Source organism: Pleuronectes platessa, chromosome 18 (genome assembly GCF_947347685.1).
Source record: "Pleuronectes platessa chromosome 18, fPlePla1.1, whole genome shotgun sequence".
In the NCBI taxonomy this organism is placed as follows: domain Eukaryota; kingdom Metazoa; phylum Chordata; class Actinopteri; order Pleuronectiformes; family Pleuronectidae; genus Pleuronectes; species Pleuronectes platessa.
In genome coordinates, this window is record NC_070643.1 from 12,763,409 (window position 1) to 12,789,543 (window position 26,135).

General features: G+C 45.0%; 2 protein-coding genes across 2 annotated transcripts in view; both read left to right on the plus strand.

Moving 5' to 3' along the window:
- Positions 1–526: 526 nt before the first annotated feature.
- On the plus strand, positions 527–7,171 carry rp9 (RP9 pre-mRNA splicing factor). Its single transcript, XM_053446132.1, has 6 exons — positions 527–844; positions 1,068–1,098; positions 1,212–1,341; positions 3,678–3,769; positions 4,187–4,248; positions 6,160–7,171. The coding sequence occupies exons 1-6, from the start codon at positions 699–701 to the stop codon at positions 6,404–6,406; spliced, it is 708 nt and encodes a 235-aa protein (XP_053302107.1). The 5' UTR covers positions 527–698; the 3' UTR covers positions 6,407–7,171.
- A 5,366-nt stretch (positions 7,172–12,537) lies between these two features.
- The window catches only part of elmo1 (engulfment and cell motility 1 (ced-12 homolog, C. elegans)), a 107,932-nt gene continuing 94,334 nt past the window's right edge, over positions 12,538–26,135 (plus strand). Inside the window, exon 1 of the mRNA XM_053446131.1 lies at positions 12,538–12,659. The gene's annotated coding sequence lies outside the window, so the exon portion shown is untranslated. The remainder of the gene's footprint in view (positions 12,660–26,135) is intronic.

The window sequence follows — 26,135 nt, forward strand, 5'->3', positions numbered from 1 at the left end:
ATATACTGAGGAACAAGGGTGGCAGTACCTTTGCTGTTAGGGTTCCCATTCTATGGAACAAACTGATGAGGTGATCAGACTTCCTGGCACATTATCCTCTTTTAAATGGCTTTTAAAAATGTATTTTGTATCAATGTACTTTTACTGGTGTTCTGAACTGCCTTATTTTTTGATTCGCCTAATAATACGTACACATATGTGTACAATTACTCTCTTCTAAAGGTGTTTTTTTGTTATTTTCTTTTCTTTTATATTCTTTGTTTTAATATTGCTTCTTTTAACTGATAATTGCTTGAAATTCAATTTATCTTTAATTGATTGTATGTGTTTCCTTATTATTATTGTTATAATAAGTACCCAAGATTATTTGTATATATTGTTAACTAAATATAACTACATTTAATCAAATAATATTAAATACATAAATACATTATAATTAATTTAACCAAATCCAATGGACAGTGTTACAGCACATTGTGTGTTGCTTCACTTGTCCTGCAGGTGGCGCTGGACTTTAACTAACCAACCCGGATGCACAGGAAGTACTGCAGCAGTACAGCAATGTTTGCTAGTTAGCCGCTGGTTAGCATGTTAGCCGGGGTTCCTTAACGAGTCGCAAATGGAAACATGATCCCTTCATCCAGCTTTAGTTCTGAGTGAATGGTTTTCCGGGCGAACGGTTCGTCGATATCGAGACGATGTCGGATAGGAAGCGAGCGAGAGAGAAGGAGGACAGACGAGAGCACAAGAGACACAAGTCCTCCAAACAGGATCTGGAGAAACTCAAGACACACTCCAAAAAGCTCACCCAACAAGTCAAGAAGCTGAAGCACGTGGAGACATTGTGAGTAATGTCAGTCAGAGCGTCTCTGCTCCGGCCTGTCAACTTGGACATGAATTATAAATATGTGACTTCAATCTTTGTAACTGTTTGTGTCTCACGTGCAGGATCATTTGACCCTAAAGTCCTTTTTAATGTGTAAAGCTGATTTATCTACTGTGTTACTGTCACAGGTAAGTTTCAAAATGAAGGTTTCTGCTGTAACAATCAACTTTTCTTCCTGCAGCTACGAGAAACCCCCTCCAGGACTCATAAAGGTAACGTGGACACAGCAGCTGATGGACGTGCAGATGACGTGAGAGTCTCAGGTTGTGTGGAACTCGGTGGAAACACTTCATGGCCACATGTCAGTCAGTTGTCTCTGTTGCAGGAGAACGATGAGAAGCCAGAGGACTGTATTCCTGCTGAACCAGGAAATGAAGACGCCAGGACCTTCCTGGCAAGCGCCCCCACCCGGGGTCTGTGGATGCCTCTGGGGAAGGAGGTGAAGGTGATGCAGTGTGAGTACAGTGATCAGCACTGAGTGCAGATCTGACCCCATGTGAAGGCGTCCTGACACCCGGTCACTCAGACCACTTTGTTATGTGGTCTCGAACGCACGGGAGCACACTTTTCACTAATGTGTCCTGAGCCACATATGAAGGATCGCCCACTCAGCTGAAGTCACTCTGATGTTTCATAATGATTGAAATATATTTGTTCTCTTCTCAGCGGCCATACGTTGATTTTATCTGTGGCCACAATATCAACACTGACAACCCCATGGTGATTCCAATCTGTCTTCAGAGTAGAGGAATGCACAGTGTCGACACATTCAGCAAACTCTCTTTCTCTTGCATGCTCTTACACGCACATACACACAAACCTAGTTATCAGACACATAGTCAGATTATATAAAAACAATATACTTTGGTCTGTGCGAGTCAGTCCTGAACTAGATTTCTCAAAAACCCTCATCTTTCAGTGAAGCAGATTAGTCAAATACAAGAATATTAGTCAGGATGCAGATCTGGGGTGTACAGTAAGAAAAAGGTGCATCACAGTAGTCAATGTCTCACTTCAGCTGTCTTTTGTTTTCTTTAATACTTGTGTGCTAATTGTAGTGTCAGATTATCTCTTTTGGTTAAATCATGTGTATACCTATTTTAAGATAAGTGTTGCTCAGCTCACTTAATTACTAAAGGCCTTAAATGCTCAGTGTGTAGGATTTAGTGATATCTAGTGGTGAAGTGTCATGTTGCAGCTGAATACCCCTCACCTTTTATTTTACTGGACAGCCATCATATGAACAGATGAGGGGTTTTCAGGTGGTTGCATCGGTGTCCTCACCACTAGATGCCACTAAATCCCCCACACAGGTTCTTTAAATCAACAACCTCTTGATGGTAGCCTGGCATCACAAGGACACCAGACTAAGCAAATGGGTCGAGCGGTCGCAGAGACAGAGCAGCAAAACGTGTGATGTAGAGCAACAGACAAATGTAAACAGTCGGCAGGCGTGCAGCTGCTTGTTCTTGTTTTACAGGAAATGTAATGTGTTTATTACAGTCCCCGTAACAGATTCCACAAAACTTTATTTTCCAACTTCGCCGTCAGTCATAGTATCAGACCTGCCGAGTGGTTTCAGGACAGATGGACATTAGTCTGAATGGCAGGTGACCAACCATCTGCAGGAGCGAATAAACAGGAGCTCGCTGGTCAGTAAGCAGACTGTGGGAGGCATCCTGTGTTTATATAAAGATTATTATTAGTTGTAATAAAAGTATCATTTATAGCTCAAGAAGTGTAAGTGAGAGTAAACCCCCTTCATGAGTGGGCAGCGGACTTGATGATGAACATGACGGACTAGAGATTAATAATGGTGCTGTGGGGATCACCTTCTGTCCCTTTTGGTCAAAGACTGTCATTATAGTCAGAGTCCATTCATTCCTTCATCCCACTCATTTTCATACAGTGTGAACAGCCAGGGACTTGAGAAGTCACACACACACACACACACACACACACACACATATACATACACACACACACACACACACACACACACACACACACACACACACACACACACACACACACAGACACACACCAGGCCTGTCCACAAACTGGCATTTGTTCTGCATAATCTGAGCATGAGTCGCTCTGCCATCCTTTGAGGAAATGTTTGAATATGTGATCCTGTTTAAAGGAACGTTTTAAGACCTCAATGTAAATGAAATGGGCATAAAAAGACCTGGGTAAACAATTTCACACGCAGCTACCTCTGCAGGATAAACATAATTTGTGTGGTCTCACTTTGCAAAGACTCTCACGTAGTTCATGGCAGCTCCACCACGAATGTAGACCATTGAACCACCGTGAAACCTCTTTTCAATAAAGACTCTGAATTAGAGATGGCCTGTCCTTGATATTGATTTGTACATGTTGCAACACATCTCTACGTGAGCAGAATGTTTGAGTGTGCTACTCCAGGAGAATTCGGTTGAGATTAAGAATCACGCTTAGGAAAGAAAAACTCAGAAGGACTATTCTTGTGTTGATTAAAAGGAAAATCTACTCAATAAGAATCCTGAAAACACATATTAGTGTAACATAAGGTTCACTGACTGGTATTTTTCCAGCGCTTTTGCCTTTTCGGCTAAAAGTTTGCTGGTGTTATGGATATTCCCAGTATGGTCGTGATTTGCTTACAAAAGAAGGTCATGAGATTTTACTCAAAGATTCAGAAGGAGCTGGTACAGTCAATAAGGTATAAACCTGCAGCCTTGAACCTGACATGTCAGTTATCCTATTTTCTTTGGGAACACCCATTGATATTTGCTTTGTTTTTTCTCAGGCTGGAGATGTAAGCGTTACGGTCACAGGACAGGAGACAAGGAGTGTCCTTTCTTCATCAAAGGCAACCAGAAGCTGGAGCAGTTCCGAGTGGTGAGTTCGCTCGCTTTTCAGGAAAAGGGCCACTGATAGTTATTTCAACACAATATCCACAACATGGTTAAACTCACCTCGCCGGGTATTGCGAGGTGAGATATGAGTCCTGACCTGGGTGGAGGTTAACAACAGGGTTGGGACACTTTTAGTTTATACTGTGGAACATGTGGGCACAAGCTGTTCCAGTGGGCCTGAAATGGAACAGAGCACACTGCAGGAGCACAAAGCCTCTGCAATGATTAACATAAATGCCACTGTTTTATATTTGCCCAGCTTACATAGTAACAGGGAGGTGTTTAAAAGTGCTGACATGACAATAAACTCATGTGTTGAGATAATTTCCTTGATCCAACGTGAGTATTTAAAACTTTCCTTTCTTCATAGTTTATGACCGATTGTGTTTTATTCCTTTAGGCCCATGAAGACCCAATGTACGACATCATTCGGGAAAACAAAAGGAATGAAAAAGAAACCAGGTAAATACAATCTTCCTTTTTTGTATGTGTGTAAGCGTTCTTAAGTGTTTACGCCCCTTTCTATAATTTCCCTGAATTTGGAACATTCCCCCCGGGGGCTGGATCTCTGTGCCAGTTTCTAGCAAATAGTGTTTGACACCAGGATGTTTGAATTCGAGGTCTGTTCGTGGTGAGGGCTCGTTGCTATGTGTGTGTGTGTGTGTGTGTGTGTTCACATGCCGGGCAGCCACATTCACAGCTTCTGTGTGATTTTATGAATGACTGCAAGGGTTATATAAACCTCAGTCTCCTTGAAATGAAAGTGAATCATACCGACCCCTGCCTTGTGTTACAATTTCTCTCATTTCCATTGGGTTTGAAGTATTGCTTGAGATGGCAGCTTTATCACAAAGGGTTCATTGAGGAAAAATATTTGACGGCCAGTCTTCAGTGCGCCTCCTCAGTGGATTTTATTGCATGAAATATTTTATGCATTTTCAAGCTTCTGTGCCGGCGACGGCTGTGACTCAGAAGCTTAATCGTCCCTTTCCTGTAAACACAAGTCCCAGGAAGGTCATGAGAGGAGTTCTTCAAATTAGACTCAAGCTCTCAATTGGATTCAAAGATGAACTGGTTCGATATTGACAGTCAAATGTCAAGGTCATTAGGATCTAACGTCTGTTCCATGCTTTGTTGTTCTTCAGGGTATTTGTCTACATCTGGGACACTTGTATTCAAGGAGGATCCTGTTAGAATTTGGTGATTAAAGGTTAAATGTCACTGTGTCAAAAAAACTTGCTTTTGGCCATAACTCGTATAGTAATTATGAGAAAATGCAGTAAATACGTTTGATCAAAGTCTTTATTAAACATCTTACAAGTCTGGACAGTCGTGGATTCAAACCACAAAAAGAGAAGGCCAACAACATAATTTTAGTTCTCGATATTTAAAATGTTACTTTCAAATATTTTTACTTTTGCACATTATGGATGTTGTAGCAGTGTTTCATTCAATTACCCCTCAGCCACAGCCGCCCAGTGTAGATAATGAATGAGAAACACCGGGTGGTTGTGTCAGACATAGGAGATTTTCCACTTTTCTGTGAATTTGATGCCCGATGAAGGTATCAGACTGAGCGCCGACACTACAGAGGAATTTAAACTTTTATTCTAAGAGTTCATTCAAGGAAACTGAAGCTGAAAGACGGAATTTGTCTTGAAAAAGCCGGGGTTGTGTGTCACAAAGTGCTTTTATGATGTACTTCCCTCGAGGACACTTTGAGGAGTAGCGTGACGTCCCAGGCGTTCAGATGATCACTCTGCTCCGTGTGATCTCACCCACTGTAATGAGGCCTGGACGTTACACAAGAAGCTTTTCTCCGGGCTGAATACTTACGTTTCTGAATGTCTCCAAAAATTTTACTTTTCTGAGATGTTGGTGCTCACTTGTCTAAAATAATTAAAGGGCATGTTCTCCAACAGCAACACTTTATTTCTTCCTTTTGGTGCCTCGTCCCCATTGTAGTGATGTTTCAGTCCTCCATTATAAGCGTGCCTCCTTTTGTTAAGGTTAAAGTAACGTGCAGCAATGGTTGCTCCTTCTTTGTTGGTAAGTGTTGGAACAGAAATTGAAAAAAACCATCTGAGCTCCAGCCTCATATTTAAGAGACAGGATGACCTCCTTCTCTCCATGTGCTTTGAAAAGTCTCCACACCTGCAGAGGTGACAGCCCACGTTATTGGAGATACGTGACATAAGTAGACATGTGTCACACAGTCTGGAAAACGTCGGCACCGGGACAAAGACAGTGACTTGCTCAAGGACACTCGACATGCTTCCCAAACCCCGGGAATCCGAGTCTGCATCGTTTGTTTTTTGTCCTCCTGCACTACTAATCTCTCCTCCTCTCCTCCCATGTCCTTCCTGTTTCTAGGATCCAGCAGCTGCAGCAGCTGCTCCAGGACACCACCTCCTCCTCCTCTTCCTCCTCTGATACAGACAGCTCCTCCTCCTCCTCCACCTCCTCCTCCACCTCCTCTTCTTCCTCTTCCTCTTCCTCCTCTGACGACCATCGCAGCAAGAAGCGGAACAAGGGGAAGGACAAAAAGAAGAAAGACAAGAAGAAGAAAAAGAGCAAGCGAAAGCACAAGTCTTCGAAAACCAGTGACGCTTCAGATTAAGTGTTATTAGAACGAGTGCTCATGAATTACTTGTTTTAAAAGTAGAGCCTGTGAGTGAAGTAGCAGCGGAGGTAGATGTTGCACGGTAGTGAAGCGTGTACTGCAGAGTACGAGCTGCTCTCTGGAGACGTCCTGAAGCCTTTTCTCTGCAGGGAGAAAACTCTGAAAGCGTATTATCCACCGCGCGTGACTTTCCCCAGCCGTCTGATTTGCTCCAGGCTGACGACTTGCACTCGCATACTCTCGTGTCATGTTAGATCAAACAGCAGCGGGTCGTATGGAATAGCTGCTTCAGTAGCCGCTTCAGTTTCCCGCGTGTGTATGTGTGCCTCGGTGCATATGCGTGTCAAAAGAATGAACTGTGTGGGTAATGAATCTACAGTGATATGAATTGAGCCCTCTGGTGTAAGAGTTAATGTTCTTTAATGGGGCCTAATAAGACACAGTCGCATGTCAGCAAATAGTTTATCATTAACAGATTTTCTTTTCTTTATCCATTGCTGGTGTCAAGTACTTTGATTGTAGAGTATATTTAACACTGATGTGGAAAAAAAAACGGAATTGGAGTACAGTTCGAGTTTGTTTGCCCACAAGCCAGAATGTTTGAATGTCTGTGACTGGACATAAATATTTGGAATAATTTGAGGTTGGAATATGCTTATTTGCTTCTTCTTTTTTTTTTCTGAAAAGCCACAGAGATGGGGAAGGAATGTTTGTGAATGTGTTCCCTGATTCTGAGAATAAAGACGGCTATTTTTTCTTCCCCTCCGTTGTTTATCCAACTCTGGGCTGCAAAAACAAAGCTGTTTATCATATTGGCCCTGACTTAATGGGCATGACTCCGTCTTTCATGTCGGTGACAACGAGATCTTGAGAGGATAGTGCGCCAAAGCTCCACACACAATAAGCCTGATCATTAAAAAAGTACACAGCTTAGCCCCGGGTTGACCTTCCCAGAGCGTACGAATAACATTTTTTCCTTTTCATCTTGTCCCGTTAGCGGCCGGAGGACACTGCAGCGAGTCTCCTTTCACAGTCTGTAACATGCATACGTCAGATCGTGTTTCTCCGCCCGCACTTACATTAAGAGTTGGCCGAGACCAGCAGCCACTTCACACACAAGCTCGATCTTCAGCTCACATTTGAGGAAGTGTTGGGCCGCTCTCCGTCACGAGCAGCACATTTCGAGGAGAGTCCCTGCGGAAATGAACCAGAAACATTCCCTCTTCCTAATGACCCTGATAGAGAGACAATTACAGTAGACCCACAGGGAAAAAGCAAACCAGATATCCATTTAGATTTGCGTCTTAGGCTTCCTGAGCTGCTCAAAACGCTTTAGGGAGTGTGTGTGTTTGTGTAGCAATTACAATTCCATCAGAGAGTGACAGATTACACAGCCGTGGAAGCATTAGAGTTCTGATGGAGAGCATCATTTTCTTCATTCTCTCATCCCTCTCTCCTCTTTCTCCTTGTTTTGGCAGCTCTGCCCATCCTTTATCTGCAGCTTGGACCGGCTCTATTGAGACCGTCTGTTCCACGTTGACATGTCTCTCTCTCTCTTTCTCTCTCTCTCTCTCTGTCTGAGTAGAACAATGAATCTCCCCAGATGAGTTCCAGTCACAGGAGCAGCTCAGAGGGAGGCTGTGCCACGTACAGGCAGTTTGTTCAGCTCAGTCTTTATTGAAGCAGTCTGTCTTCTTGGACAAGGGACAGGTCGCAGTAAGTTCCAGACTGATTGTGCCGATAGTAGCGGGGGCTCGGCGTGTGTGCAGATATCTTTGATATTTAAATCTGTTAAACCCAGCGGGCTGCATTTAATTTTGTGAATGAGGTTTGCCAAATGAGAAATGCGCAGAAACGAGGATACCTCAGGAACGTCTTGAAGGAATTTCCTTAAATTTAGTCTAAATGTTGAGGTGGACTGAAGGATAAATGGATATGATATTGGTGGTCAAGGGTCGCAGGTCAAGGTCACTGCGGTCTCATAAAGCACATTTGTGGCCTTGTGACCACGATAACTTGAGAACAACTCAAGAGAATCCTATGACATTTGGCACAAATCTTTACATAGACTAGGGGTGTATGTAGACTGAAACTGCACTGGGAGTTTGAGGTCTACTAATGCAGTGCAGTGTTTCTATTCTGGTTGTGTGGTATCATCTTCACACCAGATGTGCAAATGGTTCAGCCAGAGGTTGTGAAACAGGATGTGTCCAAATTCAAGTGGGTTACACAAGCAGGTAAAAGTAACAAGCGGCGTGCGTATGTCAAAGAACCCGATCTAAGGTTTGACCTTGCATGATACGAAGAACGTGATGCTGCATTGTGAGCCTGCATGATGCCATATGGCCTGGCTTAACAAACCCACTCCACCCTCCCTTTGCTGTCTCATATGAAAGGATTACATGGTGTGTGAGTGCTCTGATGTCGCCTCGACCCCCTCTGATGCTGGAGCCACGGACCCAAGAGTCACCGTTCCTGAGTGACAGCAAGAAAATCTGCGAAACAGACGAGTTGTTTTGCTAGTTTTCTCTACGAAGAAGAGGAGAAACAATTAGAAATCAGGATTAACTCTCTTCTACAGCTGCTCCATTCGATTGACTCATTGGTTTGTTTTCTGTTATTTTCGTCCCCATCCTGTTTGTCCTCACAGCCCATTTACACAGTCAAATTAATAATTTAGTCGGGTACACAAACAGTCATTTAAACCGTCAGGGCTGTGCATCCTGTGCTTTTCACAGAGGGAGAGAGGAAGGGAGGTGTATGTTGGATGTGCCGCTCCAGATTATTTATTAGGAGGGACAGGGCTCCTGTATTAATCCTCCTCCTGCTGCTCCTGCTGAGTGGAGACATGGATGAGCTGCAGGACTGTCTGCTGTACACTATTCTCTCTCTCTTTCACTGTCAAACACACACACACACACACACACACACACACACACACTCTGGGTTTGATATAAGAAACAGCCGGGAATCACTGACTAAATTAAAGGGAGGAGGCCTCATGTGGCTCAGAGCTGCTGTCGTATGTGATGTCATCCTATAGTCTGTTCTTTATAAGTGAAATCTAATGAAGCTGCTGTGTTGTGTTGAGCTACGTTAAAACGGTTCCCAACATAAGGCAACAGTAGACAGACATAATTAGTTCCTACAGACTCTCTCTGTGTGTGTCCGTGGCTGTGTGTTTGTGTGTGTGTGTGTGTGTGTGTGTGTGTGTGTGTGTGTGTGTGAAGGGCCGAGACAGTTCAATAACCATGAATTATTGAAACCACTGTTCCTGTTCCTTCGCCTCCTGCAAGATTGGAGGCAGCCATCGGAGAAAGCTGCTCATCCTCAATTGTTTGTTTGTTTGCTCAGAGATATTTTATCATAAATCCCTTTTATGCATCAATCAACATCGGTTGAGACAGTGTAGGCGATGGTGCTGCCCACTAGGGGAGCTCAGTGCCCAGTTGTTCTAATCTAATGCATTTTACTGAATTGATTAAAGGCATTCATCAAAAACCCATTGTTCGTTCTTTACTTACACCTGTTCTTTAAATGCAATACAGAACATATACTTTGTAATATCAACATTTTGAAATCATTAGGCCTGTATTTCCTCCATTAATGCATGTTTAACCTTTTTAAAATCCATTAGAAGTTATTTAGAGCTATATATTGAGTAAATATTTATATAACTTTTAAATTGGGCTTTGATATTTGGTTAAAAGGCTTTTGGCCACTAGTTTATTTTATTTACAGAACTTCTACAGTTTTCTCTATCCCCTCTCTCTTCTTCTTGTAAAAAGAAATCAAAGAAAACTGAAAATGTAGTGCAATTCTGGCCAAGAAGTTTAAAAGCGTTGTAAAGTGCAAAATTACAAACCAGCCTTTTTCTCATTTCTCTGAAGGAGTAAATGAACCAGCAATAATAATAATAATAAGAATGGAACATTTGCAGTGTTGTGCAAGTTCACACCTCTCATGAACTAGTTCATAGTACAGTTCATTTCATAGTTTTAAGGTGGAAAGTGAGAATGAAAGACTTAACTTGTTAAAGAAAACCTTATCCATCACTACCCCTTGCCTTTACTGTTGGAATCTTTATCAGAGTGTGTGTAAAAATCCCACAGATATTAATAAGGTGCATCGGATCTCGGATGTAGTTGCTGAGTCTGCGTCTCTGCTTTCTCTTCCCATCTGTATATGAGACCGAGAGCTGTTGTGCTGCAGGTATGGCCTGCCCCTTTAAGGAAAGTTTGTAGTGTGTGACGTAGTGCAACTGGGCATTGTGGGAAAAGACGCTAAAAGTGTGTGTATAACGAGAGGTGACGGACCACCTAGAGATGATGCGAGTGTTGCTCCTTAACGTCACACCATCATCCTCTAACCCCGGGGACGCACCGGAGGTAGAAGCGCTGCGAAAAAAGAAGTCCGCCTCCTTTCCTCGCCCATGTTAAATACTTGGGCTGTTCGCATTGGCAGCGTAGTACCGGGAAGAACCAGGAAGCGCCGCGGCCACACACACAAACAAGCACATAATCTCCTGTGGGGGGGTGGCGGCTACAGGCTTGCGTAGGTCAGTCACCTGTGAAGACCAGCATCATTTACCCCTGAACCAGCGCGGAGAAATGATGATAAATTACTTTAAATTAAATTAAATTAAATTACATTTTTTTTAAAACTGCGCGCGCACATCCTGTGCAGAAGTCTACTGCGCACTTCCTGCGCAGAAGGCCATTGCGCACATCCTGCGCAGAAGTCTATTGGCTAACTAACACTTTACCGACTAGGCCACACCGCCTGTTGATCGCCGTGAGGAACTAATCACATTAAGAAGATGGACAAATGATCGTGTGTGGGTGTCCGTGTCCTTTGATAAACACTTCAACTACAACTTGGTAGAAGGAAGCTGCATGGATCAGAGACAAACCTATACGTTCCTGTTGAGTGCCAGTCTAGTGAATGAATCTGGAATCTTCTCTCAAAAAACGTCCCCCCCCCCCCCCCCCATAGGGTTTGTAGTGTGAAGCTAATGAGGTGTTTTATTAAGATGTAATCAAAAAACGTCAGACCAAGTGAATCCACTTTATTTCAGGTGTGTCCCTGATGTACACGCTGCGGTGATAGACTGAGGTTAGAGTCAAAGATGAATAAAAAAAAAATTTTAATTATCAGGTGCACAATTCAGAAAGCACCGCAAAGTAGAGGAGGAGAAGAAAGAACAATATAGAGGTAAGAATCACCCCGATTGTGGACATTGTTAATGTTTATTTGTGTCGACAGGACATGATATGCTATCAGTACAGGACTCTTTTGATATTTTTTATTTTATATTTGTATTGTTTTTTTATAGCTTACAAATTTGTCTGCCTGTGTGTGCATCTGTTAACAGTCCAAAAGTCATTGGATAGGAGTGTCGGAGTTACGAACATGAAGTGTGTCGTGTTCGCTGGACTTTAATAAAGTTTCCCGTCGTCTATACGCGAGGACGCTACAATATGAACGTGTTCACCGTTCAAATTCATTATTTGTCATTGAGTTGCGTTCAGTTCATCGTTCTCATAAAAGTGACCGTGTTCATTGAACGCGTTCTGTTGCGTTCGTTCATGCACAACACTGAACATTTGATATATAATTACGGCTCAAATTGATGTGCAAAAATAGAACAAGACAGAATTAATGTATAAAATAAAGTTAAAGCATAAAATACATAAAGGCACATTAGGTTAATACGGTTTTAAAATAAAGGTCAATAACTTGATTAAAAAAAAAAAACTGAAACTTTTAATATATTTGGTGATATCCAATCCACTTATAAATTAAATGCCACCATGATATGAGTAAAGTTTGGGGAGCAATTGGTTGATTGTGTAAGTCAGAGGCTCGTGGACACGTTTCGATTTGGAGACGATCTCCTCACGCAGACACACACAAACACACGCACACACACGGGTCCATGGTGCAGCTCTGCGCCCTCCCAGTCATCAGCCATGCGTCCTCGGTGTGGCACCACAGAGGCAGCAGCCAGCAGACGGCAGAAGAAAAGAGGAAGTGGAAACATCAGCGCTATCTCCACCACCACCGAGGAGAGAGAGAGAGAGAGCGAGAGAGGGAGGGAGAGAGGGAGGGAGGGAGAGAGAAAACACCGCTGAGTGACACACACTCACACACACTCTCTCTCTCTCTTACAACACACACACACACACACGGACAGACAGAAACTCCGGACCTCCGCGCGTCAGTGGCAGAAGTGTCCTCGCCTCTCCAGGTTTGTGTCCGCATGTTATTTCTCCTGCAGGGATGTTGTTGCTCGGTGTGTTTCAGCTCATGTGGAGGATTCACGATTGTGTGCGCGCGCGCGTTTGTGTATGTGTGTATGTATGTATGTGTGTGTGTGTGTGTGTGTGTGTGTGTGTGTGTGTGTGTGTTTTTGGGGACTCGCTGTGCCTTCCCTCAGTGATCCCCAGTGTTTCCTCTGTAGCCACGCACACACACTCACTCACGCACACACACAGACACACACATACACACAGACACACACAGCTGCGTGTTTCCTCCTCTCTCCACCACCGCCTCGTCTTTTTCTGCTACTTTGCGAAGTGGATGATTTGGGCGCTGGTCCTCTCCTGACATGCACGCGTGGATTTGCAGTGAAAACGTCTGATACTTCATTGGGGGGGGGGGGGGGGGGGGGGGGGGGGGGGGGGGGGGGGTGGGGGGGGGGGGGGGTCTGCTTTTCGAGCTATCAAGTTGTCTGTGTGTGGGTGTGTGTGTCCGTGTGTGTCTGTGTGTTTGCAGCAGAAGAAGCAGCTGAGGGGCTGCTGCAGGCTGCTTCCACAGGCTTGTTGGTTCACTGCATGCTGTTGTTGTGCTTGATGCAAGAAAAAACCGAACTGGTGCGTTTATATATTCATCTTTTTACATCCCCTCCTTGTCCCCCTCTCTCCTCCCGTAATTAAAGAGCTGCTTTAACGTGAACTCCAGCCCCAGCGTTTTGTGGCGACACCGTGGACCTGGGGTTAGGAGAGGAGGTAGAGAGAGAGGTAGAGAGAGAGAGAAAGATGGACAGACTCTATTCCAGAAGAAAACAAAGATATGCATAGTCATCCGGAAGCTCATCTTCATCTTAACATAACAGTCCATTCACTGTGATTTTCTTGTTGCACATAAAAACCAGTACGTCAGGGTCCCCAAAAAGTTTTCATGTAACCTCTAGTCCATGTTCTTTAGATCCATTTTACCCCTGAGAATTTAGCAATGGTCAATTTTGTTTTATTTACTGTCTTCCAGATGAAAAACAAAGATATGAAGATGTATTTGCCTTTAGATTTAGCATCAGCAGCCTTTAGTTTATGTCCAATATATCCCTGAAAATGAATGGATTGGCTAATTCTAAGTCTCATACACACATGCAGCTGTTTGAGACTAGTTAACCACGATTATGAAGGTGCAAGCTCAGCCTCCTAGAATAACAAGTACCTGTAATTTCTGTTGTCCACTACATATCTTTTGTGTTTCTGCAAACCAGTGCATCAGGGATCCCCAGAAAATGTTCATTCAACCTCTAGGCCATGTGCATTAGATCGATTTTATCCAGAAAATGAAGCATTGGCTAATTTTGACTTTTGGGTTTGAAACTAGTTAAACCAAGCTGCTATTTGCTGTAGTTAGATCGACTCTGACGCATTTTAGAGCTCTTAGCGGTCTTCCAGAAAAACAAATGAATGAAGATTCATCATATTTTTTAACTAGTGAATCAGCGGGTTTGTGTTTGAAACTAGTGGAAGTTGTTATATTCTCTTTGTTGCGTGTTGAATCTCCTTGCTGTCATAAATGACAAAAAAAAGATGTCTGATCTTCTAGCAGCTCCACTCTGCCTCCTAACATTACTGTCCATTCACTTTTCTGTGGTCCAGTACTTTTCTTTTTTATTCAAACCAGTGCATCAGGGCTCCTCAAAAAGTGTTCATGCAGCCTAGTTCATGTGCATTAGCAACATTTTACCCCTGAAAATGAAGTAATGGCTAATTGTAAGATTCAATACAGCTTACATATGTATTTTGGGATGAGACTAAGATATTATTTGCTCTCTGGAGTATAATAATTCAGTGGGTCTGTTTTCCTGCTGACTGATGCAGAACCTTCTGACTCTCAGGTACGATCAATATTAGACGTCTGGAAGTATCTTCGCCTTTTCTTTTTGCTTTAAACAGAATTCCCCCCAAAATATTCTATTGTTTCACATTTCTTAACCTAAATGCTTTTACCCCAGGGGCTACCTATGAAGAAGAATCCTGCAAATGGGCTTACGGATTGGAACAGTGGTGGATTGTGGGATATTTGTTTCCCCAGTAACTTACTAGCTGGAACAAGACTAGTTTGGTCATATTGTGGTTGAGCCTAAACCGTTGAGGTAGCATGAAGACTTGTGAGCAAGTGATAGGTAAAGTCAATGTCAATTGTTACAAGTTAGAAGTAAATGGTTGGAAATGTAGCCACTCTAAGTAGAAGTGGTGGTAGACCTAACTGTTGCAGTTCCACAGTTGGGGTTCACTGAATAATTCAGTTGATTCAAAGCCTGAGCCTGTTCGTCTCTATACGCCTGGTTGTGGATGTATGTTTTATAGAAACACTTGGTTTGCTCTACATGACAAACTGAAACGATGGCCCCACACTGGACCTTTTTAAAAGGGCCTCTGGGGCTCCGTGGACCCTCCTTTGGGAACCTCTGCTCCCTATTCCCTGATCACTCTGTGGCCAGCGGTGGAGCACGGCGGCAGCAGCTGCCTCTGGCCCACACAGCGGGCCTCAGCTCTCCTCCTCACATCAGTCGTGGAGCGGTCCAGGGGCTACGCTGTCGTCTCCTCTCTCCCGTCGACCCCCCACCCCCCCACCCCTGCCCCTCCAGGCGGCTTCTGTGAGGTTGAGAGCCCATTTATATGCATGGTTAGCCACCGGAGACGTTCCTGTTGTGATGGAGCCGCACGTTGTGTCAACTTGACAACAAACACTGGCAAACATAATCTAGACGCAGGGACATACGCAGCCGTGTGTCAGACACAGACAAGCGGATGTGAATTGTTTTGGAGAAATTGACAATGAGTGGTGTTCTGTGGCAGTTTGGTTCTCCCTTGTTGAAGTCCTCCACGAGGATAAAGTGTAAAATCCACGATTCTTTCACTGAAACGCCCCTAGACTGAGATATTTGAATAAACTGTGAGGAAATGGCCTCTGTGTCTCCTGCAGAATGCTTTGCTGTGAGACTGCGGTCGATTGTGGCGTCGAGATTGATGTTTGGTTTTAGATTCAGGTCTGGCAAAGCTTGAGCCGTCAAGGATCGAAAATGTTCATCTCATACTTTGGAACAAACCACCAGCTTAAGTTCACTCTCCCATTAAACTGGTATGTGATGATCAGCCTGCGTTCTTCAGCTTTGGCCACTAGCTCGTCGAGGTCAGAGGTGAAGCATGCCAGAAGCATAGTTCAGTTTAACAGGCACCTGAGGGACCCACTGTTTATGTCAACAGGAATTCACACACGGTTTTGTTAGTCCCAGCGAGCAAACTTCATTTTCTTGTTAACTTGCTCAGCCGAATAATTATCCCAGTAGAGTCTTAAAAATCAGGCGAGGGAACGTGTTGCAGCGCAGCCGTGAAGGAGAAGCCGTGGCAGCCCTGTTTTGCACCGTAAGTCAAAGCCAAATATGCAGATGGAATCAAACGGGTGTCTTTTTGTTTTAAATACTGAAACATTATTGAGGAAATCAAGATAGATGAAAAAGCGGCAGAGGTAGTCACAGTCCAAGAGTCGTTTCCGGGAGAAGATGCGTGTACGCCCTCGTTCTAATGGGTTGCATCACGTCAGAGATGCTGGCGTGCACCTGCTCGACACGGCCTACTGTTTGGCATCTTCTCACCACCTCCAGAAGGGCAGCCGTTGCCAGTTTTCGGAGCCGCGTTCGTCTCTCAACTCGTCTGTCAGAGCCCCCCCCCCCCCAACCCTCCCTCCCCTCTTTCTCTCACAAGCTTATTTTCTTACACTTGCTTTGTCCCGCAGGCTTTACCATGCCACCTCTCTCTCTCTCTCGTTTTACCTCCCCACTTTTCGTATCATTTGCTCACGTTGCTCCCCCCCCCACCGCATCCCCACCCCCTTCTTTTACCTCCTCTCTTGCTCCCGGAGGGAATGGGAGGTATGTAAATTGTTTTCTCCGCGATATATGCACAGCCAGCTATCGGTCCATCTTAATGAACTCATTTCCCACATTTCCTTCCCTACTAAAAAGCCCCCCCCCCCCCCCCCCCTCCTCATCCGCTTGCCATTGATGATGCTCATAGGAACAATCACCTTGCCATTTTTTTCAGAACCGGTATTTTTGCTCGCGCCACACACTGGTACCTCTGTCCTTATGTCTGCTCGGGGTTCGATTCATTTGTGGTTCCAAACGAGAAGAATGTTGCCATGCACAATTGCTCCCTGTGGTACGAGGATAATTAAAACAGCTGCAAGGCACTGAAGGTGCAATGGGAAGGTGCCAGACAAACACAGGTGGGTGAGAAGCGATCTCGTGGGTGCCGCTGTCACGTTCTGCTCTTTAGTCTGCTGAGTGTCGCCTCCGGGCTAAACTCGGAGCCAAGCAGCTCCTTGACTTTGATGCAATAAGTAGAATAAAACGGTTTGTTTCACGACGCCCTGTGATCTCTCAGCAGTCACGTAAAGGGAATACGCTCACGAACGCATTGCGACCTTTGACCCTGCACTTCTATAACTATATGTTTTTGTTCACAGGGCACGTGAGTCCACCCATTCTTGGAATATGAATCCGTTTATGCGGTGAGCATCCGTGGGCATGTATTTTAAGTCCAAGTCTAGACCCCCATGTGGAGTGAAGCAGCCCTAGATGACCCAGAAAGTGATACGGCTCGCTCTGTGTGCTCGCTCTGCTCGCTGCGTTCCAGCTGTGGCACTGCTGCGGAGCTCTGTAAACACAGCGCGAGAGGGTAGTGCTCCCTCTTCCATGGCCATGTGAGCCTCTGTGTGGTATTTAGCATCTCCCTCTGCTAAGAGCCTCTCAGCCTCTGAGCCTACTGACCCAGTGTGATAAATGGTGAGATAGTCCCTCACTCTGCCCAGTATAATGCCCCCACTCCAGCTGTGCGCGAGAGGCTCGAGCCGGGCTCACATTTCGAGTCGGGTACTTTTTCAAAGCCAATGCCCATTTGTGTAGTGGGTGTTCGGGTCTGCTGCACTGTATGCAGCTGCTGTAGTGGGATTGTGCAAATGTGTCACGAGTGTTAACATCACGATTTATGCCAAGTATGCACGAGTGTTGCAGAGATTTGCAGATTTCCAATGCTGTGTTGCTGTGTCAGTTTTTATTTCCCTCCGAGGCGCGTCTGCATCCTTCTCACAGTAGCTGCTTGCTGGTGCGTCAGTATGACCCAGGTGCTAAACACAGGGTTTTATTCAGCTGTAAACCTAATTATAGCTTCTCCCCATAGCTTTGCGTGTACATCTGTGTGAGTTTGTGGGCATGGTCTCTCAGTACTTTCGATGTCGTGCAACAAAGTGTGTCATCACTTGATCTTTGTTGCTTTCCACATATGGAGAGCTGCTGTCATGCTCCCTTGTCTGTCCATCACTCCATGATCCATGCATCTCTCCATCCAAACATCCAGTCATCTGTCAATTCGTCAGAGGTTATGTTTTCCCCGTTGTCTGTTTGTTGGTTTGTTTCTATGACCACAACACATAGTGGAAGGATGCGGTATGGATCAAGGAAGTACACAGTAACGTTTGGTGGGGATCTCAGCAAGGACGCTGGTGAAGGAATTTAGTTTTCAGTTCCTCGAACATTGTGAAATAGGATCTTTTTCAATTTGATCCTTGATTTATCACAGAATAATTCAGGAATCTTGATTTAAACAATTAGCCACATTTAGGGGACTGGTATTAATCAGTGTTAGCAATTTGGTGTGGATCAAACTAAAAAATATGGTTCTAGAAAATCTAAATGTGGTTAAATAAGGGGAATTTGCGACCTTGGCGGCAGGAACGTGCCATGGTTTTCTATAAAAACATGATCTGGTGATGAAACGACTGATCACATGGATCACTGCTGATTCCCTCCATGATCTCAATGGCTTGTATTGGCTCAGAGGTTCGAGCGTGAACCCCTGTAAGTTCAGCGCTGTGCACTGTGGATGTGCCCTAGTTTCCTGCACTGCTCCCCCCAAAGAATACACTTGACTTTTGATATGTTGAACTATTAGCTCAACTTTTTTGTCTGATGTGGTAATGTCTTTCCTGTTTGATGTTAGATCCATGGAAGGAGTCGAGGGGAAAGTTTATGAATTGTGTATTTGTGTGTGTGTGTGTCTGCAACCCAAATGATGTGTGTAGGTTTATAAGGGCATCGGGCTGGAGATGTCCTGGAGCGTTTGGGCCGTGACGTACGGTGTTTGCTTGCTGAGGAGAAAAAAACATTCAAATGTCACAGAATGTGTGTTTTTGTGAATAGAGCAGAAAAGACCTGCACATCTGCTGCAGGATGCCCAGGTGGAAAAACGCCACAGAATAACCAAATTAGGAGAATTAGATTTACTGCTCTGCTTAACTCTGCACTTTAAAGGAGGTGGAGGCGAGTGCAGATAAAGGTCACAGGCGTCTTCACATTATAAGAACTAACAACTTCTGGCAGATTTGTTTTACCTTTATCTTGTAAGTGAGTTAAACCCATTAAAGGGGAACTCCACCAGTTTAACAGGAAGAGGTCTGAATATATTTTATATAAGGCTTTCTGAGCTGTTCTAGAGAAGGATTTAGGGGCTCAAGGGCTCTTTAGCGGACCCTTTTTAGCCCTTTTTATATGATCTTTCTGTAAATGCTGCAGACTATGTGAAGGAATTGGACAACTCATATTGTTAAAAGCAAGGAATTGAAACTGAAAACCCAAGAACAACACGTTCAGTGTAATAAAACACAACCAGGTAGATTTGTTTTCATCGAATTGAGAAAAGTAGTTGCAAACATGAGCCTCATGCTTTTTCTACAGGTGTTGTCTTAGCTCAAGTAACGTTATCTGACAAAATGGACCACGTCCCTGCGTACACATGTTTTCACTGAGACCTAAGCTTACGTCAATGAAATCTCTGGGGTTAGCTGCTCAAGAATCAGGGTAAATACTTGCATAGCGAAAAGGTCTGAGGTCTGTGATTGTGTTTGTAACCTCTTCGGGACTTTTTCCAGCATTAACACTGACCTTGTGAGGACCCGTAGACCTCATGGGGACCAAAACCGCAACCCAATGAGGGAAAATATAATTTCCCAGGTCATGTGTTAGGGATAAGGTTTTGGTTTGGCTCTCCGCCTGCGTCTGTGTGAGCTATTAGTTACATGTTAAAGCCAGGGTCCACTCGGAGAACGCAGCAGGAGCTTTTCCAGGTCACGTGTCTTAACAATAACACAGACATTTTGAGGGTATTCCAGCCACATGATGTGTAAATTCTGCTGCCGAGATCATGTGCTTTTGTTTACGGGCAAATAGACACTGGCGTCGGCTCGAATAACCAAAAGCTCTTGAATCTTGTCATCTTTTTAATTGGACAATTTCACTGGCGTTTTCTACATATAATGTTTTTGGATTCTTTTCTTTCAATTCTGCATCTATCACGTGTTACAGACCGATTTTTTTATTCCTGAAAATGTCCGTAGCTCGGTGCATGCCTGAAAGCAGCAGAGGATCTTGTTGACACAGTTTCATGATGACGGTGGACAGGACGTACGACTGACTGGAGGCCCAGGGCAGTGGACTGGAGGTGAAAGTAGCCTGTGGTCTTGCTGGGTGTGGGAGGGGAGGAGGATGACCGTGTTTCTTGGAAACCTATCATCTCAATCTTAGCCTGACTGTGCCACTTGTCAACATCTGTTCCTTGTGTCCCCGTGCTCTCCTCTTTCTCAGTTTTTAAGAATCAATTTCCACAACTAATATGCATCAGGGTCTCCGTTTTCGTTGATTTATGTCTTGATTAGAAAACAACCCTGTTAAGACCTGGTCTCCCTTGAGGCGAAGCATAAATTCTGTTCTCAGAAGACACAGTAAAAAACAACAGTGTGTAATCTCTGATATATTTGATGGTGCTGTTGCCTCAGGCGTCACTACAAAACCATGTAGACACCTTTTATAGAAAGCAATTCCCTTTGCCTCCCCCCCACACACGCACACACTTGTTTGTGTACATGGCTCCAGCAAGCTTCTTCATTTCAGCTGATTTCTGTGAGGAGTACTTGAGCAGAAGTGAAAGAGAGAGGTGGAATAACATGAAGCTAAACGCGTTGCATAATTAACGTAAGGGCCGAGATTTAAGGATTTGAACCCATTCTGTCACGACGGCGGCCCCTGCGATGTCAATGTGGCGCGGCAGTGTTTTCCATTAGAAGAGTCTAGGCTACCTCTAGAGAGAGAGAGAAAGAGAGAGAGAGAGAGAGGAGACTGAGGAGGAGTGGATGGCCTCTCTTTAACATGCCAAGGTCACCGGCTCGCTCGCTGCGGCTTGGGAACTGCAAGGATTAGAGGTGTGCTGCCGCCTCGGAGTCTCTGAATAAATCAAAACACAGAAGGACATTCTTGAAACAAGACACTTTGATATCCCCCTCTCCCTCGCTCTCTCCCTCTCTCTCTCTCTCGCTGTCTTACTTTAGCTCTTCATCTTTCTGCTGTAAGACTTTATAGCCGGTGCCCCTTTTCCTTCATTTATCATTTCATTGCGTTTTCCTTCCTCTATCGCCGCTTCTGCCTCCTCCTCGATCCTTCATCGTCCTGCAGGAGCTCATAGCCCAGTTTCTGACTCTCGCTGCCCACATGTTGACCAGCAGCAGCGGCAGCAGCGTTCTCCAGGGCATCTGGAAAAGATCGACTTGCCCAAAGCTCCAGTCTTTGTATCTGCTCCTGCTGCTCAGTAGCGGGCCAATGGTGAGTTTTGGTTGGCTCTAACCGGCCAGGAAAAACAAACCATATTCACCCTCACACCCCGTTGCTGCCTTTCATCACCTAATGACAACAACTAAAAGTGATCTGTGGCCTGGAGAACAACCGCTGCATGATGAGGACGTCTTTTAGGCTCATGCCAGAGGCCGTTGATGCTGTCAAAGAACAACAAGGTCAGCAGGTGAATCTCTTTGAGAGGCTTAACCCGTAGAGCTCGTGGATGGGTTTGTATTTTCTTTATTGTGTTAAAAGGGGCATGGCATTTCAGCTCGCCCTCCGTCCAATCCTTTATTTTCTGTCCATAATGGTTGTTTATGGGGACATTTGAGGTTTTATTTTGTTAATTTCCCCGGCTGTTCGGCTTATCAAGCACATCAGACATGAATTAATGGACGTGCATAAATATACACAGGTAGATGCATCATCATCAAACCTTTTATTTGTCTATTTTGTGCCTTATGAGGAGGAGCTAAGTAATTAGAGCAGCCTATGAGGCACAATCCAAAACAATACATTTTAACCGTGGTAAAATGTAGTTGTGTTATCTATCTGGTGGGAGGACTATAGGACGGCAGTTTGAATGTTTTAATCTCCATTGAGGAGGTGAGGTTTTAAGCCCTCTGCGTTTGTTTTGTATGTTTCTATAATAGATAACACAATAACAATCCAACAGATTTCCACAAAACTTGGTAGAAGGAGGCAGTATGGGTCAGGAGAGAAGACCCTAACACATAATGGTATGGATTAGGATCAGGGGCCGGATTCAGTTTTTTTTCTTTCTTCAACATTTTCATTTTGGGAACTGATATCAAGGAGAGTGTGAATCTTGGTGCATCATGATCGGATTTAAGCGGACTGTTTCCCTGGCGACGTGTGTTCTCCGAGTCCCATTCTAGTTGTTCCTGTTTTGTGCTTATCTAAGTTTATGCATTCCTGGCAGCAAAGGTGTTGTGTCTATACATTCAGGTTTTGTCGGACATCTGAGGACAGACATCGAGGAGTGTCTTGTCGAGCCTTTGTGATGAGCTCTTGGTTCTGTTGCTGTTTGTTGCCAGAGCAGATTCACCATCTGTAAACCACCTGCCTTACCTCGCGTCACCCTGTGCTGGCCACACATCAGTGTTTTCCCACTTCCTGTGAATGTTCGGCCTCCTCAGTGGGCCTTATCTTACTCCCAGCTATCCTAAAAACGGAGGAATAACACGGTACGGCTCGGGCTTAGCTGGGCTCAGTGTGGTAGTCTATTGAGAGAAGAGCGGTATTGTAGTGGCGGACTAGCTGGGTTTAATGTTGCCTGTGGGGCTTGTTGCTGTGTCTGTTCTTTTGTTCTCTGAAGGGGAAGCGTAACACTGAGTTTGTATTTTTGTGTGTGTGAGTCGGACTTGTCTGGCTGCATTTTCCAGCCCGGACGGTTCTGCGGAGGAAAGGCACAGGAAATACCAATGACATGTTTTACAATAATGGAGGAGCTACTGGAGACAGAACAGTGTCGTAAAAGTTTGTCACATACAAAGCCGTAGACGTTCCATGGGCGGCGCTGAAGCTGAGCCACTTCCTGCCGATACCTGCAGGTGAATTGACCCGTCTCCTGTTGACAGAAAGTGTGAAGAGAAATCGCAAGAAATGCAGGCACAAGCCCACAGCTTGATGTAATGCGGTTTGTCGTTAATGTTTTCCTGCATCAATTACAGGGCAGACTGACAAGTGAAACATGTCGAGTCGGATGTCTGTTTCCATGTACTCTGTGAATAGATGTATGGCCGCTGCTGTGCACCAATTACATCATTTCAATGACATCGTACCCACAGCAATGAAAGCCCGGCCGGAGGAATGCCCTCCACCGATGTTTTTCTTTCCCTCTTTCTCCCCCCCCCCCTCTCCTCTCCTCTGTCTTTCTCTGTTTCACATAAATTCGAGTTACATTCAATTAACCCATAAAAGGAAAAAACGCAAGTTCTTTCTATTCTATGTCCCTAGTCCATAAATAGCCGAACTTGAGCCTCATTTCAGCTCTCGTCACTGACTCCTCTCCACATGCGAAGCCCCTCCCTGCAGTTGTACTGTAACTTCACAATAATAAGGCAGCCAAGAGCAAAGCCCCAATGAATGGCTTTACGGGGCTTGGGCTGGGCGCGCAGGAGGGATGAAAGAGCTGAAGCAGCGGCAGTCACCACATTGCTTGCGTGGAGGCTGAGCTGGCATCAGCGGTGGCTTGTGACTGACCAGGCGAGGCAGGGCGAGGGCCTGTCCGTGGGTGAACGCAGCGAGGGGAGGGCGTGGGCGTAGCATATGGTTTGCGAAAAAAGAAAGACGTGGGGGGATAAATAAATAATAGGAGGGCAGCGGAGAGTGAGAGGCTGAGGGCAGGGCTTAGAGGTTAGAGCAAATGAAAGGTTGAGCCCAGAGATTGGGGACACGGGGGCAACTGTCGGGAAAGAGGGGAGGACACTGTGGTGGAAGGGTGTGGCACGCATGAAGTGGAGCTTGGGCAGAGTCTCGGAGCAAGAGCAGGGGAACAATAACAGGCATCTGCGAGACAAGAAATTTGGAAAATGTTTATAAGATCTGCTCAAGTTTTGTTATCCGTAGCGAGCGTGAGCACTTGCGTTGAGGCTGTGTGCAGCGGTGTGATGCTGATGAGCTGTTAGTGGTTGGTGAATAACACAGTGCCTTCAACGGTGCAGTAAGTCAGTGAGTGTGGCGGACGTACAAAGAGCACCCAGCAGGGAGGAAGGGAGTGTTTTTGGGGAGGCCCGGTCCTTGCGCCACACCGAGACATGTGTGACGGTGGTGGGTGTCTTTGTAATGTACAGTGTGTGTTTGTGTGTGTGTGTGTGTGTGGATTGAGGGTTGCTTGATGTAAAGCCACAGCTGGGGGGACGGAGGGTGGGGCAGCGGGGTTGCTGTGGGAGGGAGCGGAGAGAGACAGCTGGCAGAGCAAAGGGACGTGAGTGTAACGATGAGTGTGTGTGACAGCCACACTGACTCCTTTGTTCCCACTCACTTGTGCCAGTCACAGCGAGTCGATGGCTGATCTGTGACTGAATCCTTTCACGGCACCCGGACCAGACACACAGTCGAGCTTTACATCGGCCTTCCGCACTCCGCAGCTCGTGTGTCTGAGCGCGTTTGCATGACTCTCTTCCACCGAGATCTGGCAACGGCAGCAAGAGATTTCTACGAGAGAGCCCAAAACCATCTAGCATAATGCCAGTGCTCCCCATATAAGCGCTCATTACACTCTGTGATGATAGTCATCAGTGCAAACATAATTGTAGTGGCAGCCAGTTTGCTATATGCTTAGGTAATGAGTGTTGTTGAGGGCCTGAGTTCTCTCCTGAGTTATAGTTTAATAAGACAAGTAATCTTGGCTCTGGAGGAAATGCTGCTACTCTGTGCGTCGAATTCATCGATGTGTAAGGTCATTTGAGACCCCTTATACTATTTTCTGTTATTAAACCTGTCTGGTAACCGGTGTTCACATGGGTATTTATTATCTGCAGCATGTTAATAGTCCTCAGAATGCCATCAGCCTTTTGAATGTACGCCAAGTTGGAGGATGTAATCGCTTATTCCCCTCTTCTATTAAAAGGTGTTTTTTCCCCTGAAAGCTCTACACTGAAGTGTTCCGCTCTTCCACCACCATTTAGCCTTCCAATGATTTTTCTTCTTTTTTCAAGGGTTCAATAAGCCTTTTCAGCCTGACTTCTTCCTCTGACTATCTGAACCATTTAGTTCAAGTAGGACAAGTATAAATAGCCACAAATCAATCCCAAATGTTCCCCGGCTCCTCGCACATCTCGATCTAGGCTAACGCGAACCCAACAGGGGATGGAGTGTCACGGCATTCAGAACCGGGCAGCGTGACTGGCAGACTGGCACTTGAGAGGCGGGCATGTTCATTAAAAAACGTTACTGGTGGCTGCGACACACTTTAAAAGCCATTAAAGAGGCAGCGGCAGATTATGGTTTGTTGAGTTATGATGATGATATGACCTTTTGGTTATTACATGCTCCAGTGGAGATGGTAATCCTCTGAGCTATTGAATTTAGCTAAGTGGAGGCCGTGTTTCCATTAAGAGATGTATATGACGTGTAAAGCACTGCTGCAGCGGTTCGCGGCAGCACCAAATTGTTAGCACAGAAATGTCACGCACTGTACGCTGTTGTGTTATTCCACAAGCGATGTGACAAAGTGAAAAGACCTGCAGGGCTAAGGGGTAGTGGGGATTCATCAGCAGGCGAGGACGAGCATATATTGTATGTAGTTTATGTTCCTTCCATTTTTTCAACTCTATGCACAAGCCACCTATTCACAAATGACAAAAAACATTTTGTTCTAAAAGAGTAGCCAATGGTTCCCATTAAGTAGACTACTTCTGTCCTCATTTTTTTCTTCTCCCCACAAATACCAGGAACGTTTTTCTAATTAATCTCAGTTGAAAGGTAAAGAGTCTGGCACCATCTCAGTCCCAGTATCAGATCTGTCAGCATCAGCTGCTCACTTCAGCAATACATCAGCTGAGAGTTCAGCCTGGACTTGGCCGAGATGCCGCTATTACTGTTTCTGTAGCTCGAGCATTAATGGTTTGTTTCTCTTTCTTATCTTGCCTTGATGTGGTTTCGTTTTTGATTTTGTGCTGTGTGCAGGAAGCAGCAGGGAGCTCTGTTGCATCAAACCCGGCTCTCCTAATAAGCATCACAATGTTGTACCATAGGAAAGGGTTCCACAGGCAGAATGGTCAGGAGCAAAAATTT